Source organism: Equus quagga, chromosome 2, assembly GCF_021613505.1.
Source record: "Equus quagga isolate Etosha38 chromosome 2, UCLA_HA_Equagga_1.0, whole genome shotgun sequence".
In the NCBI taxonomy this organism is placed as follows: domain Eukaryota; kingdom Metazoa; phylum Chordata; class Mammalia; order Perissodactyla; family Equidae; genus Equus; species Equus quagga.
The window spans coordinates 94,569,163-94,584,126 of NC_060268.1; the positions used below are offsets into that span (position 1 = coordinate 94,569,163).

General features: G+C 44.6%; 1 protein-coding gene across 3 annotated transcripts in view; it reads left to right on the forward strand.

The window, feature by feature from the left end:
• SH3GL3 (SH3 domain containing GRB2 like 3, endophilin A3) overlaps positions 1–14,964 on the forward strand; it is a 125,944-nt gene that overhangs the window by 91,995 nt on the left and 18,985 nt on the right. For all 3 annotated transcript variants that reach the window (XM_046654306.1, XM_046654307.1, XM_046654308.1), the window contains 2 exons: positions 8,103–8,206; positions 9,396–9,505. In XM_046654306.1, the coding sequence (XP_046510262.1) occupies positions 8,103–8,206; positions 9,396–9,505 (214 nt within the window). The remainder of the gene's footprint in view (positions 1–8,102; positions 8,207–9,395; positions 9,506–14,964) is intronic.

Consider the following 14,964-nt stretch of genomic DNA (forward strand, 5'->3'; position numbering starts at 1 on the left):
GCTGAAGATCTTTTGTCTGCCACAGTGACATGGGGGGGAATTGTGTCCATTGTTGACAAGACATTCATCCCGGAGAAACCCATTTGAAAATACCCACGTCCATTAAACTTGCGTGCTGAAAAGGACGCTCTGTTCTGTTTCTCCTTTTAAATAGTTTATCAGGTTTTTTACATTTTTACAGGAAATGGGAAGAGGTGTAACAATGTGCTCTGTTTTTCTTGTTTTCCCTTAAAAATATAAATCTCCTCTTGAAATTGTCCCCAAGTAATGGGCACTTTGGTGTTGTTTTGTCTAAGATTGCCGTTTTTAATTTTTTGAAGTATTTAGAACTTGTTTTTGAAGGATGACGTGTGTCTGATGCCTGTCTCCCTTATCCGGCTGTAGCGAGCGGTGCCCAGCCAGCCCCACGCCCCTAAGGTTGAATCTTGTGTGTCCGACGTGCTACCTTCATTCATGGGCTGTGATGATGGGTTTTTACAAAGTACTCCATCAGGAGGCTTGTCTCAGTTGCTCTGGCCTTGGCAGTTGACCCAGAAAAACCTCAATTTTCCCCTCGGTATCAGTCAAAAGTCAGAAACGAGCCCTTCCTTATAAACCTCAGTCATTTGTCTATTCGTTGACAGTATTCCGCTCGTCACAAATGAGTTAACCCCCTCCCATCCCTTCCAGGCAGAAGTAAGAGCTAGTTCTTGACTCGAGCCCCATAGGGCTCCTGCGGTCCCTGCAGAGGCATGAGTGCCAGTGATTCTCCTAAGGTGTCCGGGGTGGGTGGCTGCCCCTCTTCAGCTCTGGGGAGCTGGGCTGCTCCCTGAGTCCGGGGCCTGGGTCCACACCTCCACCGCCCCCTGCTCTGGCTGGTATCAGGATGGCCTTGGTGTTTCTGCCCAATTCTTTGCCATCTGCCCATGGAAACCAGCCCCTGAGATGGGAGGGGACCAAAATGATGAACGGGTGACGGTGATGGCCTCTGCAGGCTGCCTTGGAACCTGGCTCCTTCTCTTTCTCTTCCCTCCTCTCCTGGTGCCGGCTTGAGTTGCAGCGGCTGTCACCTTGTGCGATGTGGCTGCCGATGCTTGCAAGAATGATGACAGTGGTGCTGAAGAGGTTGGTGGTGATGATGACAGTGACATGAGCTACCATTTGCTGAGCACCCCTTGACAGAGAGGCTGGGGGTGCTGGTGGTGGCCGCTCCGTCATGGCACACTGCTTTTACCTTTTCCCAGGCCCAGGATTATAGCAGAGGAGACTCATAAAGTTACTGTGTCAACTCCAGGAGACTGCCTTTGTTCTCTTCTTGGGGCAACAGCAGTTAGACCTAGAAGGGGACTGCTTTGTCCTTTTCCATGTCAGTGTACCTGGGCCCTATCCAGGTGGTCTGGCAGCCCTGTTGACGAGGCAGGGTATTAAAACTCTTCTCCAGTTCACCCCTTGGACTGGTCATGCGAATGCTGAAATTGCCTGCTGCTGGAAGACAAACAGTAGGTGTGATCTGTTGGGGTAGAGACAAAGCACTGATCCACGGTGGGGAGGGGCACACATTGCACCCTCAGCCCTGTCCTTGGCCCTTCTTCAGTGACCAGGCCAGGCCCGGTGGCCCTGCAGCCCGCAGGACCCTGACTTCTTGCTCCCTCTGGATCACCAACCTCATGTCCAGCCTTTGCCACTCAGCCCCGTGTATCCATGTCTGCTTCCTTTTGTGATGGGGAAGCTCAGAATGAGGAACTGTGCTTCAAGATGGCTGGTGACGGCTGGGTTTTCTTCCAGGAACTGACCCTGGAACTAAAGATAACTGGGATCTGTCTAAATCCCAAGTTAGACCCAGCGGGTCTGCAGGCCCTGCCTTTGCCCTATGGATTGGAAAGTGCTCTGACCTGACCTGGCCTCTCTTGGAGGACAGGCACCTGCTGCTTCTTGAGAACAATACTCTGTCATGCATGTGGCCTTAGGGGACAGGATAGTAGGTAGCAGAGGCCCTGGCACTTCCTCCAGACACAGTGGGAAATGCTTATACTATTGTGGGTTAGAGGTTTAGGGGTGTCTGTCATAGCTGGTCACTCTTTGGGTTCTGACTAATTGAGGAACTGACACAGATGCCAGGTTGGAATCAAGGCGCAGCCCTTTTACCTGATGAGAACACCCTGTAATGGCAACGTAGAGGCCTTCTGGTCAGCTGTGTTGCGGTTTGTGACATGAGCCTACCCGTGTCTAGAGAACACTTTCTACTCCTTGCGCCCTCAGTTGATAGAAGCTGCTCCAGTGTGAACCGACCTGACTCACCCCCGAGACACAGTCTGACACTTGTGGCACCTGGCCCTGCAGAGCCAGTTTTTGAGGCAGAGTAACCTGTCTTCCTGATTAAGGAACCTCCTCCAATCTCATCCACAGGAGGAGGAGTGAAGAGGGTCTGGAGGGAGGGCCTGGAGGTGCTCACTCCAAAGAGAGAGTGAACGAGCAGAGTGGTGTGAATGAAGGGAGACCATCGGGGTGGTGTGTCTGGTGCCACCTACCCATCCTGTCTGGCACTAGCAATTTAAACCCCAAAGTCTTACTCTCCAGGGAACAGGGAGCGTCTTCTCCAGCCCTCGTGTCCTACAGCCCTGGCCAAGACACAAGAAAAGCTCCACCAGGTAACGCCTGAAAGCTTCTTTGCCAAAGACCTGCCTGATGGGAGGAGACTGGAAAGGACAGACTTGGTCTTTCTTGGGTCTCCAGATGCAGACTGTGCAACTCTTCCTAGGATTTTCTGGCCAACAGGCGGTTTGTAGGGTTTTCTGGGATGTGATTGGTCGTCGGTCCCCACATCTGCATTCTCCTAACTGAGAACAACAAGGGCAGCCAAAAGAGGGTCATATCCAGCCCCTTGCCCAGAGGACAGGGCTCTCTGGAAAACCATGTGGGCAGGGGCAGCCTGGGCCTGGGGCCACAGTGGGACTCCAGCCACCAACGCCAGGCCTGAAGTCCAGACCTAGACCACAGGAAGAGTGAGGTGGCAGAGCAGAAAGCCCAATGCACGCATGATCTCTTGGCCACTTCACAAACCCACTTTCTTAAAGCATACAGACCCCAGAGCCAGACCCCTATTGCCTTTTCAGTGCAGGGTCCAGACACCCTGGTTGTCAGGACCCCTGACCTCATCAGTCAGATAGGGCACTCCTCCCCCTGGGTATGGAAAGAAGGAGGGGGTGGTGCAAGGGACCTGAATTGTTCGCTCCAACATTCGTAAGGAACAGTGGCATCTATTTTCTTATCTAATTTTGGCAGAGTTGGGAATGGGAGAATCAAAGAGAAGACCCTTTTGGTCCCACACTGTGGTCCTTGGTTGTCTTCAGTAAAAGCTGGATTGGAGACCTTGAGCATCACTTCACTTCTGGCTCGAGGCTGGCTGAGTAGCTTCATTGTTCTAGACACGATGCAAGCCAGGAGGTGTTTTGGTCCACTAGCTTTCCCAGGAGCCCAGAGGCGCGGGCCTGTGGCTGATTTCTTCTGCCATGCCAGGCTGGGACTGGTGGGGCTGCCAGAAGCACTCAGGGCAGCCCTCCCCTAAGAGAAGGGCCCCTGTGCCCACCGCAATTAGCTCTGAGGTGGGGGTGCAGGAAATTCAGCAGGTTGGTTCCCAGCCTCCACTGCCATTTCTTGGAAATGGCAAATCACCCATAGGTTGTTAACACTCTCCTCTTCTGTCTTTGCAGAGGAGTTTCTTCCTCACAACTCGACATTGTGGAATGTAGGCCTTTGACATGGGCAGGAGTCAAAGCCATCATGTAGAAGATGCTCTTGTCAGTTGGGGGAGGCCAGGCACCTGCGCTAACTCTCTCACTCTCTTGGTACGAATCCCCAGCCTGGGGATTCTTCCTCCGTCTTTGGGCTCCCAGGACAGGTGGAATTACTAGATTCCACATTCCTGGGTTCTTTCCATCCGTCTAGAGTGGTGTTTCCAAAAATTCATTCTATGGGATGTCATGTGTGTTGCATTAATAATGTCTCTATGGTCAAATAAGTTTGGGAAACCCTGGGTTAAGCAAAACGAAGCAGGTTTTCTTTATCACAAGACTTTTCAGAGTCTTTATATGATAATATGAAAAGTTAATCTCTAAGAGATTCTTAAGAAAGGATACAACTTATTTGACCATAAAGCTCTTCTGCACCACTATTATTATTATTATTATTATTTGTTGTTGTTGTTGTTATTATTATTATTATTTGACACTTAATAATATTAATTTAATTCCCACATGCAAACTTTCTCAGAAGCTCTGATTACGGGCCTTTGCCCTATTGGAAAAGGCGTCTGTCATGACCAGACTGAAGATCCATGAGAAAGTTTCCTCTAGCTTCTCTGAGGAATCCAGAAAGAGTGGAGGTCTTTGATAGGATAGAGCAGGAAGTCACCTGGATTATCACCCTGACACTGAAGATGGCCTCCAGGGAATGTCTCATGTCAGTTGTGAAAGGGGACGCCTCATGATGTTCCAGAAGATGTGTGTTTCCTTATTCGTGCATGCCTGGCCCAGTGCGGATTCCAGGGATCTGGGCCAGGCCTTACCCTTGCCCATCACCGTCCTCCCTCTCTTTTCAACCTGGTCTTCAGAGTCTGACTCTCTCTGCCCACTTACCTGGCGACTAACCAGTGCCTTGGTAACTGACTGTAGAGTGGGCTCACAGCCCTTCTCCTTTCTCGGCTAGCCCAGTTTCCATCTCCGTCCTGCAGAGAGTTGATTTTAGAGGGCCCTTGCTGTGATATGTGGTCCTTTGAGCCACTCTTCCTTTGGGTACAGCCCACATCCTTTGCAGTTGGTCCACAGCTACCCTAAAGGCTCAGATCCCACTCAGGTGTCCCTGGGGTTTCCAAAGCTCCTGGGAACTTCTCGTCCTCTTAGTCCACAATAGTATGGGAACATCTATCCTTGCCTTCCATCCCCAGGGCTAAGATACTCCCAATAGCCTGATATGCTTGTAATCATCCACTGGTTTGCAGCTAAAGAGAGAGTTTGGAATTAGAATGCGCCCACAGGTGACACACAGCCTGTTGTGCAGTGTGAGAGGTCTGCCATGGGAGATACATTGAGTCCATCCCTGTTATCATGTTGTCCCCTGGAAAGAGAGCAAGGAACCATGGTGTAGGGCTGAATTAGTAGTGAAGCCCCCAGGCCCAGCCGCAATGGGTTCATCATCCTCATGTTTGGTTTGGTTTGGTTCCTGAGTCTCAAGGCAACAACTCCCATCCCCCGTAAACAGGGGGCCACAAATGGTGTGGCTTAAAACAACGCATGTTTGTTATCTTACAGACTGGAGGTCAGAAGTCCTAAAAGCAAGGTCTTGGCAGGGGCTGCATTTCTCCTGTAGGCTATAAGGGAAGAATCCATTTCTTGGCCTTTTCTAGCTTCTAGAGGCTGCCTGCCTTCCTGGGCTCACAGCCTTTTCCTCTATCTTCAGAGCCAGCAGCGAGGCATCTGCAAATCTCCCTCACTCTGACTCTGCTTCCATTGACACATCTCCTTCTCCCACTGTAACCCTTCTGCTTTCCTCTGAAAGAACCTCTGATTATATCAGGCCCACCTGGATCATCCAGGTCATCTCCTATGACAAGATCCTTAGCTGAAACCCATCTGCAAAGTCCCTTTTGCCGTCTAAGGTAACATCTTCACAGATTTGGAGAAATAGGACTTGCACATCTTTAGGACCCATCTTCTGTCTACCACAAGCTCCTCCTCGTTTTATGGCTCTGTGAATCTCCCAGGTAGCTTCATAGTCGTCACCCTACCCATTTTTCACCCCCATTGCCTGTTTATGGCCTGGCCCCCTTCGCCTCTCATCTGTGGGGAAGTCTGTTTGCAGTATGAGCATCTCACTTCAGACCTGTGGGCTGCGTGGCTCTATCTGAACCTGCTAGTGCACTTTATCATCAGAGAGGGAGTTAATTCTCTGGTGATTCTGTTCCTCTGTGTAGGTCCTGTGAACCTGCCCATAGGGCAAGGTCACACTTTCCTCTCAAGATGGCGCTAGCAAGGTGGCAGCCCAGGGCTCAGCCAGAAGTAGAATCAAGCCTTTCTTCTCATCCCAGGTGACCTTCCCTCCTTCAACAGGTGGATTTGCCAGTTTGGGTGATGTGGCTGGTGGAAGAAATGCTTTGCCTTCTGGGCAAGTTTTGGCTCTTGCAAGGCCTGGGTTTGCTGCTCCCTTGGCTTTGCCTGTCCAGGTGTTTAATCTAGTTGTGGTTTGGGAAGTAGAGGCCACCTGCACACAGCTCGCTGCTCATGGCCCAGGACATGCTGGGACAGCTGGACGCCTCTGTTGTCTGGCGCCACGTGGCTTCAATGTCAACAAGAGCCCCACAGCTTAGTAGCCACCTCTTCGGTAGTTGCAGTGAGCTGCTACTGTTTACAAGCATTGTGCAGCTGCTGTTGTCTCCTAGGTTTTAAGGGGTCCTGGGATCCATTTCCTTCCCGAAGTCAGCCATCAAATGAATAATTACAGATGCATCTCTCCGTTACATAATCTTGTATTTTAGCCACCTTAGAGTGGATCGCTCGTGATCTCCCCACAACCCCTTGCAACCCCGTGTATGTTTCCAGAAATATTCCTTTAGCTATCTGTCACTGTTCCTTTAAAAATTATAAAATGTCAAGCATTTTTCAAAGTCAGTATTAAAATGGAAATTGACTTTACTAAACACAGAGAGATGTGGCCTGGGTTTTAGCCAGCAGGCAGCTCTAGCGCTCTAAAGAAGACATTCCTTTCTGGACTGGGTTCTACCGTGATCATGTTAGGCCGTGGCGCTGGGCTTGTTTAAAAGTATGTGGAAAAGCCAAAGAGGCGAAACTTAAGAAATCCTTGGGATTTTGTAGGGACCAGGCTGTCTTTGTTTTGTTTTGTTGGGTTTTTTGGAAATTTAAAGCTTGGCTTGTGCTTTTCCAGCCACGGAGCGTGGTAAAGAAACGTAATACAGTGGGATTTCATTGTTCAGATGCTGATCCCAGTGTGGCACGAGTGGAATTCTGTGTATGTCTTAAACACGTGATGAACCCATGCTTAAAATGGTCTAAGTGGGTAAGGAAAATGAAGGTATAGGTAGCGAAAGAATGGCTTGTAGCAACAAATGGAAACAGCTTGGATCTTTGAAGACAAATGAGTCCACAGTGGGTTTTGCACAGCGAGTGTGTGTGGGGGAATAAACGAGGCAGATTGTGGCCTAAAGCTGATTAGCGAATGAAGTGAGGAAATGATGCTTGGGTCTTGGGGAAGCTTGGGGAAAAGGGGACTTGAGTTTGATTTGTGTCTGTCTGCATCTGGAGTCATGGGCTTCATCCTGGGGGCCCCCATCGCCTCCATCCTGTGGTCCTGCCTCTGGGGCTTGTCAAAATCGCCTTAATGAAGCCCTCTTTTCTGTCGCAGCCACTCAGATACGGGGGGAGGCGGGTCAGCTCAGGCCTACTGGACACTTCTCTTCCTCAAATCGTGCTTCCCCGGGTCTTCCAGGCTTTATTTTTTCACGTCCATTGTAATTTGGTCACGAGTTTCATGAATGTCTTGATTCATGGGAAGGAGCAATGCCAGAGTCTTTCTAGCTGTGTCCTTCAGGGACGTGCTTTTGTGCCGATAACAACAGAAGCTTATAGGGGGCTGGCAAGTCTTTGCCCCAGCTTCCCTTCTTATCTGAGAGCGGCTTAATTTCCTTAGTCTCTTGATTTGACTTAGCTACAAAGCACCCACAGAGACACTTCACTAAGGAAGCAGTTCATTTACTAAATGTTGGCTTCACTTGTAATTGGAAAAGCTTTATCTCTTCATTTTCAGATCCATGAACTTTATAGCATAAAAATCTCCCGAGAATATCGTCTAATTGGAAAAACAGGCATTTTATTGAGTTAAATACAAGTCATAATCACGAATAAACTTGAACACGTCTTTACAGCCCGTATAGCTCTGTATCATGACCTGTGTGATCATTACGCAGGGCGCCGAGATGAAATTAAATGAAATGGACCAGAGCCGAGGCAGACACGGGGCTTCCTTGCAAAGCTAGGTCTTTGTTACCGGTCTCCTCTGTCTGAACGTTATGTAGGCTCTGGCCTCCGTGGAGTAATTTTCCACTTCTGCTGCAGGTAGAACAAGTCAGCCAGCTGGCCGCGTTTATAGAAGCAGCGTTAGACTATCACAAACAGTCCACAGAGATCCTGCAGGAGCTGCACGGCAAACTACAGATACGGTAAGAGCCTTCTTGCTTATTACAAGCCCAGCGTGGCAGAGTTGACATCACTTGAAATCAGTCTGTCTGTCTGTCTCTCCGTCCCCCCCCATTCCCACCGCCCTGTTCTGTTTTGAATTTTCCTTAGCTGGCTTTCATGGTTGGGTGTGGGGTAGTATTGAGATGATAAATACGTGGCTCTGGCCAGTGGGACACGACTGGGAAAAGGGAGCTGGCAGCTCTCCTTTTTCTTTTCACTAGAGCCCTTTTTTGTGACCCGTGTTTAGGGCAACCAGACAAAGTCACTCACCCGCCTTGAGTTCAGCCTCTCCAGAGCCAGCTTGGCTTCATTACTGAATTGATGGGCGTTTAGTTCCCCATTTACAAGCTGGGGGTGGTGAGGGCCTATCCCTCCTCCCACCATCGAGGGATGGGGAGAAGAGTGAGATGATATTCAGAAAGTATCTAAGTATCTTGAAAAAGATGTGTTTTAACTTCATCAGTCTAACTATCAGGCCATGTTCATAATATTGACTCTGAGAGGTATTAAAAGAGTCAAAAATACGTTCTGAGCGATCAAAGAAAGATTGCTGAGTTCCTTACAACTTTAATAATAGATCTATTCTATGCTTTTCTGAAAATTAGTGATGTCGCATGCAGTATGTACAGTAACCCTATTAATTAAAATATTGGGTTAAAAAAACTACCCTTTTGACCAGGTTTGATAATAGAGCATTGTTTTACACAGGATCATGATAATGAGTAAATTTGGAGGGGTTTTTGCTTAGATCAGTGCTGTAATTATAGAGGGAAGACAAAGGTGTGTCCAGTCTCTGAAGCATCCACTTCTGGAGGCAGGTGGTTCATCTAGAGCTCACATAAGCTTGTTAATGATCCTGTTTCTACAAGAGGAGAGAGAGAGAAGGCGGCTGACATCGTTGAGCGCCCGGTACATCCCTGGCACTCGCTAGATGCCTCGGAGACTTTTTGAGAGACAAACACTTTTCAAATAGATAGTTGAAAGACTGCGTTTGGGGTATCACATCTTTCCTTTTGGGCTACCCAAGAGTCAATGTGTGAAAACCATCCCCTTCAATGACCACCACCTGCCCCCCGAAGGTGGCGGGCTCACTGGGGCAGAGTAATTGTGTGTCTCGAGGCTTTGCTTCATTCATCGGATGGCTGACGACTCTGAAAACGTGTGTTACAGAATAACGGCTGCTTCCAATCTCCCTAAACGAGAATACAAGCCACGGCCCATAAAGAGGAGTCCTAGTGAGCTCAATGGGGTGTCCGCCACGTCTTCAACAAAGACAACAGGTGAGATGACTGTTCTGTGGGTGCTGAGGGTGCCAACCGTCAGGAATTTCTGGGAGCATCCCCTGAGTGCGCCTTGCTGTATTCCGAGTGAATGCGCTGAGACCCTGAATTTCTTTCTTTGGTTGTTTGGTGAATCCCTTTTTCCTCCAATAACGCTCCTTTTCACACTCCCTGGTTTCAGGTACTTATATCAATTTTTGAAAACCAGCACCAGGAAGAGTTCTGTCAGTTTACTTATTGCCTTCTAATGTGTTCAACCTCGGCCCTAGAGCCAGGCAGCTCTGTGAGCCTTTACGTTTAAATTTTTAACTCTTTCAAAATATTTTAATAATTTTTTTTACAGTTCGAATTAGCGTTTGTTGAGCACCTGCTGTATATTAGGCACTGTCTTAAGCGCCGCATTGTTATTTTTTAATTAGACAGTTGACACAAAGATATTCTTGAATAAAACAGTCACACTGAGAAAAACGACATCCGAGTAGTATAAATTGTGCTGTATTTCCTGGGATCCGTACTCCATCCCAGTCTCCCCTCTAGGCAGAAACACTGTTAACAATTTCATATGAACAGACATATCTATTTCTGTGCATACATATGTACACCATATACGTACAATTTTAGACTATTTTCTGTTTTTTAAGTACAAGCTCGTACTAGATTCCACAGCTCGCTTTTGTAAATGTGTCCCTATTTCTTGGAGTTATTTCCATGTCATGCATGTGGATCGATCCTACTATTTTTAATGGCTTCATAGTTTTTTATTATGTGTCCTATTTCCCTATTAATGGACATTAAGACTATTTCCAGTTACTTGCTGAAAGGAATATCCTGTCTGCCTCCATATGCTGATGGGCGAGTCTTTCTGCTGAGTTAGAGTGGATGCAAATTTTCAGTGATAATAGATACTGCCAAATTACCCTCAAAAATGGCTGCACTACCGTGAATGGAGGAATGCCTGCTTTCCTCATACCTGTGTCATTAGAGATCAGTTTTTGCTGAGCATTTGTGGGTAAAAATGGCGTCCAATCTGACTTGCTTTTTGTGATTACTAGTGAGATTGAACATTTTTTTCTATATTTTAAATTGCCATTTGTATCTTCTCATGTATGAATTGCCTATTCATATAATTTTTTCATTTTTCCTTTGGGTGATTTACTTTGTCTTATTGATTCATAAGAATTCTTTACATGTGGGGTTTCAGCAGTTTTTCCCTCAATTTACTGTTGAAGTTTTCGAGTTCTTTATGTATTCCGAATACAAGTCCTTTGACATATATGCAGCTTGCAAATACTTTCTTTCACTCTGTATCTTCTTTTTATTCTCTTAACAGGGTTTTAGTTTTTATTTTTAAATTTTTTTTTTAAAGATTGGCACCTGAGCTAACAACTGTCACCAATCTTTTTTTTTTTTCTGCTTTTTTTCTCCCCAGATCCCCCAAGTACATAGTTGTATATTTTAGTTGTGGGTCCTTCTAGTTGTGGCATGGGGGACACCACCTCAAGGTGGCCTGATGAGCGGTGCCGTGTCCGTGCCCAGGATCCAAACCGGCAAAACTCCGGGCCGCCGAAGCAGAGCACATGAACTTACCCACTTGGCCACGGGGCCGGCCCCTTAACAGGGTTTTAGACAGATCAAAAGTTTTTAATTTTGGAGAAGTCCTATTTACCAATTTCTCCTTTTAAGATCATGCTTTTGATGTGAAATCTGGGACTTCTTTGTCTAGCCATAGATCCTGAAGACTTTCTCCATGTTTTTTCCTAGAAGTTTTACACTTTTACATTTTGCATTTAAGTCCATGATCCATTTTGAGTTAATTTGGGTATAAATGTGGGACTTCGGTTGAAGTTCACTTGGCCCATGGATTTTAGATTGGTCCTCCATAACACACAGTGCCGATATAAGCTGGAGAGTCTGAATTTTCTCCCAACCCTGTCGCTATCCTTTAAGATGCTTTTTTTCAATTAAAAATAAAAATGATCAGAATAATATGTTTTAAATATATAGTTATAAAAAGAAAATGGTACTACAAAGTTTTTCATGAGTCATAGCGGTCTCCCGTTCTACTCCTCTCCCCATCTTTGTTTCCTCCTCTCAGAGGAAACCACCTTCAGCTCTTTTAGTCATTTCTTTAGTATTTAGCTCCATTGTTCTAAATAATATACTTATATTGCTGTCTCTTAACTTTTTGGTTTGGGATAATGTCCATTGATTTCCTGATATGGAAGATGAGGATTTAACTTCCTGTCCTTCAGTTTCCCATATCCCTTTCTCTCACCCTTCCAATTTACTTACAATCACTACTTTTGTTGAAAAACATTCACTGTGTAACCGTCACTTTGCTCATGCTGGACTCTTAAAATGCCTTTTTTCCCCACCCACTGCTGTTATTTTAAATGCAGTTGCCTCTACCTGTGGATGAAGATGTGGGCAGGCCTGGTGACTTTTCTGGTCAGTCTCGGATAACATCAGTTCTGCGGTCACTCGAGGGTGCAAGTGCAGGTTCACGCAGTAGTCGGAACGCTAAGTCAAAGCTCCATCGTGATTTAAAGTTGAGCTGCTTCTCCCCCAGCCCTGGCTTGTTGTAGTGGGAAGACCGGTGTCAGGGGAAGGGCTGTGTCTGACTGCTTCTCTCTTTCTCCATCTAGCACTTCTGTATTGTTTTTCTTCCCCAGTTTTATTGAGATATAATTGACATATAACATTGTATTAATTTAAGGTGTACAAAACAATGATTTGATATATGTATGTATTGTGAAATGCTTACCACTACCACTTCCGTTCTTAAAGCTCCAGAGAACGTGTTTCAAGCTCCCTGAGAGGTCTTTTAAAAGTCTCTCTCTTTTGATTTGATGAGAAATAGAAAGAACCTAACACTTGCCCTTCCTCCGTCCTCTCTCCAAAAATGTCTCTACAAATTTTTCCTGATCTCATCTCCTGACCTGTTTATGGCATTGGTGTGAGTTGGGATTAAGAGTCATAAGACTGGTTCCTCCCACCTCTTCTTGATGGCCGGTAATGCAGCTGTCACCGCCTTTCCATTCTTGTACAAGTTTCTGTCGTCTTGATTACTGTAGTTTTGTGGCTTAAGTCTTGAAGTCACATGGTATTAGTCCTCTCAATTTAGTCTTCTTTTTCAAAGTTATTTGGGCTGTTCCAGTACTTTGCATTTCCATGTGAATTTTTGGATCTTCTTGTCAATTTTTATGAAAAAGTCATGCTCGGGTTTTGGTTTGGATTGGGTTGAAGCTATAAATAAGTTTGGGGAAATTGACAACTTAGCAATATCAGGACTTCAATCTTGAACACAATCTATTTTATTTTCCATTTATTTGGGTCTTCTTTAATTTCTCTCAGAAATGTTTTGCTGTTTTCAGTATATAGGTCTTGTACATTTTTAAATCAGTCTCTCAATATTTTGTATTTTCAGTATGATTAGAAACAGCATTTTAATAAAATTTGTTCCCAGTTTTTTTCATTGCTAGAGTCTAGAAATGCAGTTGATTTTTATATGTCGGTCTTATATCCTGCCATCTCGTTAAATTCCCTTATTCGTTGTAGTAGCTTTTTTACGGATTCTATGATTGTTCTACATAGACGATCATGTCATCTATAAAAAGACACTTTTCCTGGATGTCTGGGTGTCTTTTACTTGTTTTTCTCGCCTTTTTGCGCTTGCTAGAACCTCCATTATAATGTTGAATGGAATGGGTAGGGTGGACATGCTTGCCTTGTCCCTGATGTTGAGGGAGTTGCATTCAGGATATCATAACTGGGTATGACGTTAGCTGCAGGTTTTTCATTGATACCTTTTATCAGATTGAGGAAGTTCTCTTCTAGTTATAGTTCGCTAAGAGTTTTTATCAGGAACAGATTGTAGATTTTGTCAAATGCCTTCTTGGCTTCCGTTAAGGTGATCATAAATTTTTTAGTTTGTTAATATGGTGAATTATGTTAAATTAATTAAATCAACCTTGCATTCCTGGGATAAACCCTTTGTGGGAAAGGTTTTTTTTTAAAAAATAAACAATTTTAGGGTAGTTTTAGATTTACAGAAAAGTTGTGAAGATAGTACAGAGCATTCCCATATACCCCAAACCATTTCCCCATTATTAACATCCTATTAGCTTAGTACATTTATTACACTTAATGAACCTATATTGATACATTAATATTAACTAAAGTCCATACTTTATTCAGAGTTCCTTAATTTTTACCTTAATGTCCTTTTTCTGCTCTGAGATTGCATCCAGGATGCCACATTATGTTTAGTCATCATGTCTCCATGGCTCCTCTTGGCCGTGACAGTTTCTAAGACTTTCTTTGTTTTTAATGAGCTGTAGTTCCAGAGAGCACTGTCCAGGTATTTTGTAGCATGACCCTCAATTGAGATTTGTCTAATTTTTTTTCATGATGAGACTGGGCTTATGGATTTGGACAGGAAGATGCCAGAGGTAAAGTGCCATTGTCATCACATCATATCAAAGATATATCCTGTCAACATGACTTGTCACTGTTGGTGTTAATCTCGATCGCCTGGCTGAGGCTGTGTTTGTCAGCTTTCTCCTCTGTAGAGTTACTCTTTTTAAAAGGTTTTCCCAGTGCAAAGGTTTTTAACTATGAATTCAATTTTTTTATAGCTGTAAGGCTATTGAGATTATCTGTTTCTTCTTGAGTGAACTTTGGTAGTTTGTGTCTTTCAAGCAATTTGTCCATTTCATCTGAGCTGCCAAATTTATTGGCATAAAGTTGTTCATAATAGTCCCTTACTATCCTTATAAGATATATAGACTTTGCAGTGGTGTCATCTTTCTCATTCATTTCTGATTGGTAGTTTTTATCTTCTCTCTTTTTTTCTTGATCATTCTGGCTATAGGTGTATGAATTTTATTGATCTTCTCAAAGAACCAGTTTTCTATTTTATTGTCTCTATTGTTTACTGTTTTCTAGTTCATTGATTTCCACTTTGATAGTTATGATTTCATTTCTTCTGCTTATTTTGTATTTCATTTGCTCTTCTTTGTCTAGTTTCTTAGGGTAGAAGCTGAGATCATTGAGTCCTTCCTTCCTTTCTGATATATGTGTTTAGTGCTACAAATTTCCCTCTAAGTACTGCTTTGGCAGCATCTCGTAGATCTTAAGAAGTTGTGTTTTCATTTTCATCCTCTTCAAAATAGTTTCTGATTTCACTTTTGATATCCTCTTTAACCCATGGTTTATTTTGAGGTGTATTTAATTTCCATATATTTGTTTGTTTTCCAGATATCTTTCTGTTTTAGATTTCTAATGAGTTCTGTTTTGATCAAATAACATACTCTGTATGAATTGTATCCTTTTAAATTTTTTGAGACTTGCTTTATGTCCCAGAATATCTATTTTAGTAAATGTTCTTTGTGCAGTTGAGAAGAATGTGTATTCTATTCTTGTTGGGTGAAGTGTTTTATAAATGTCAATTAAGTCAA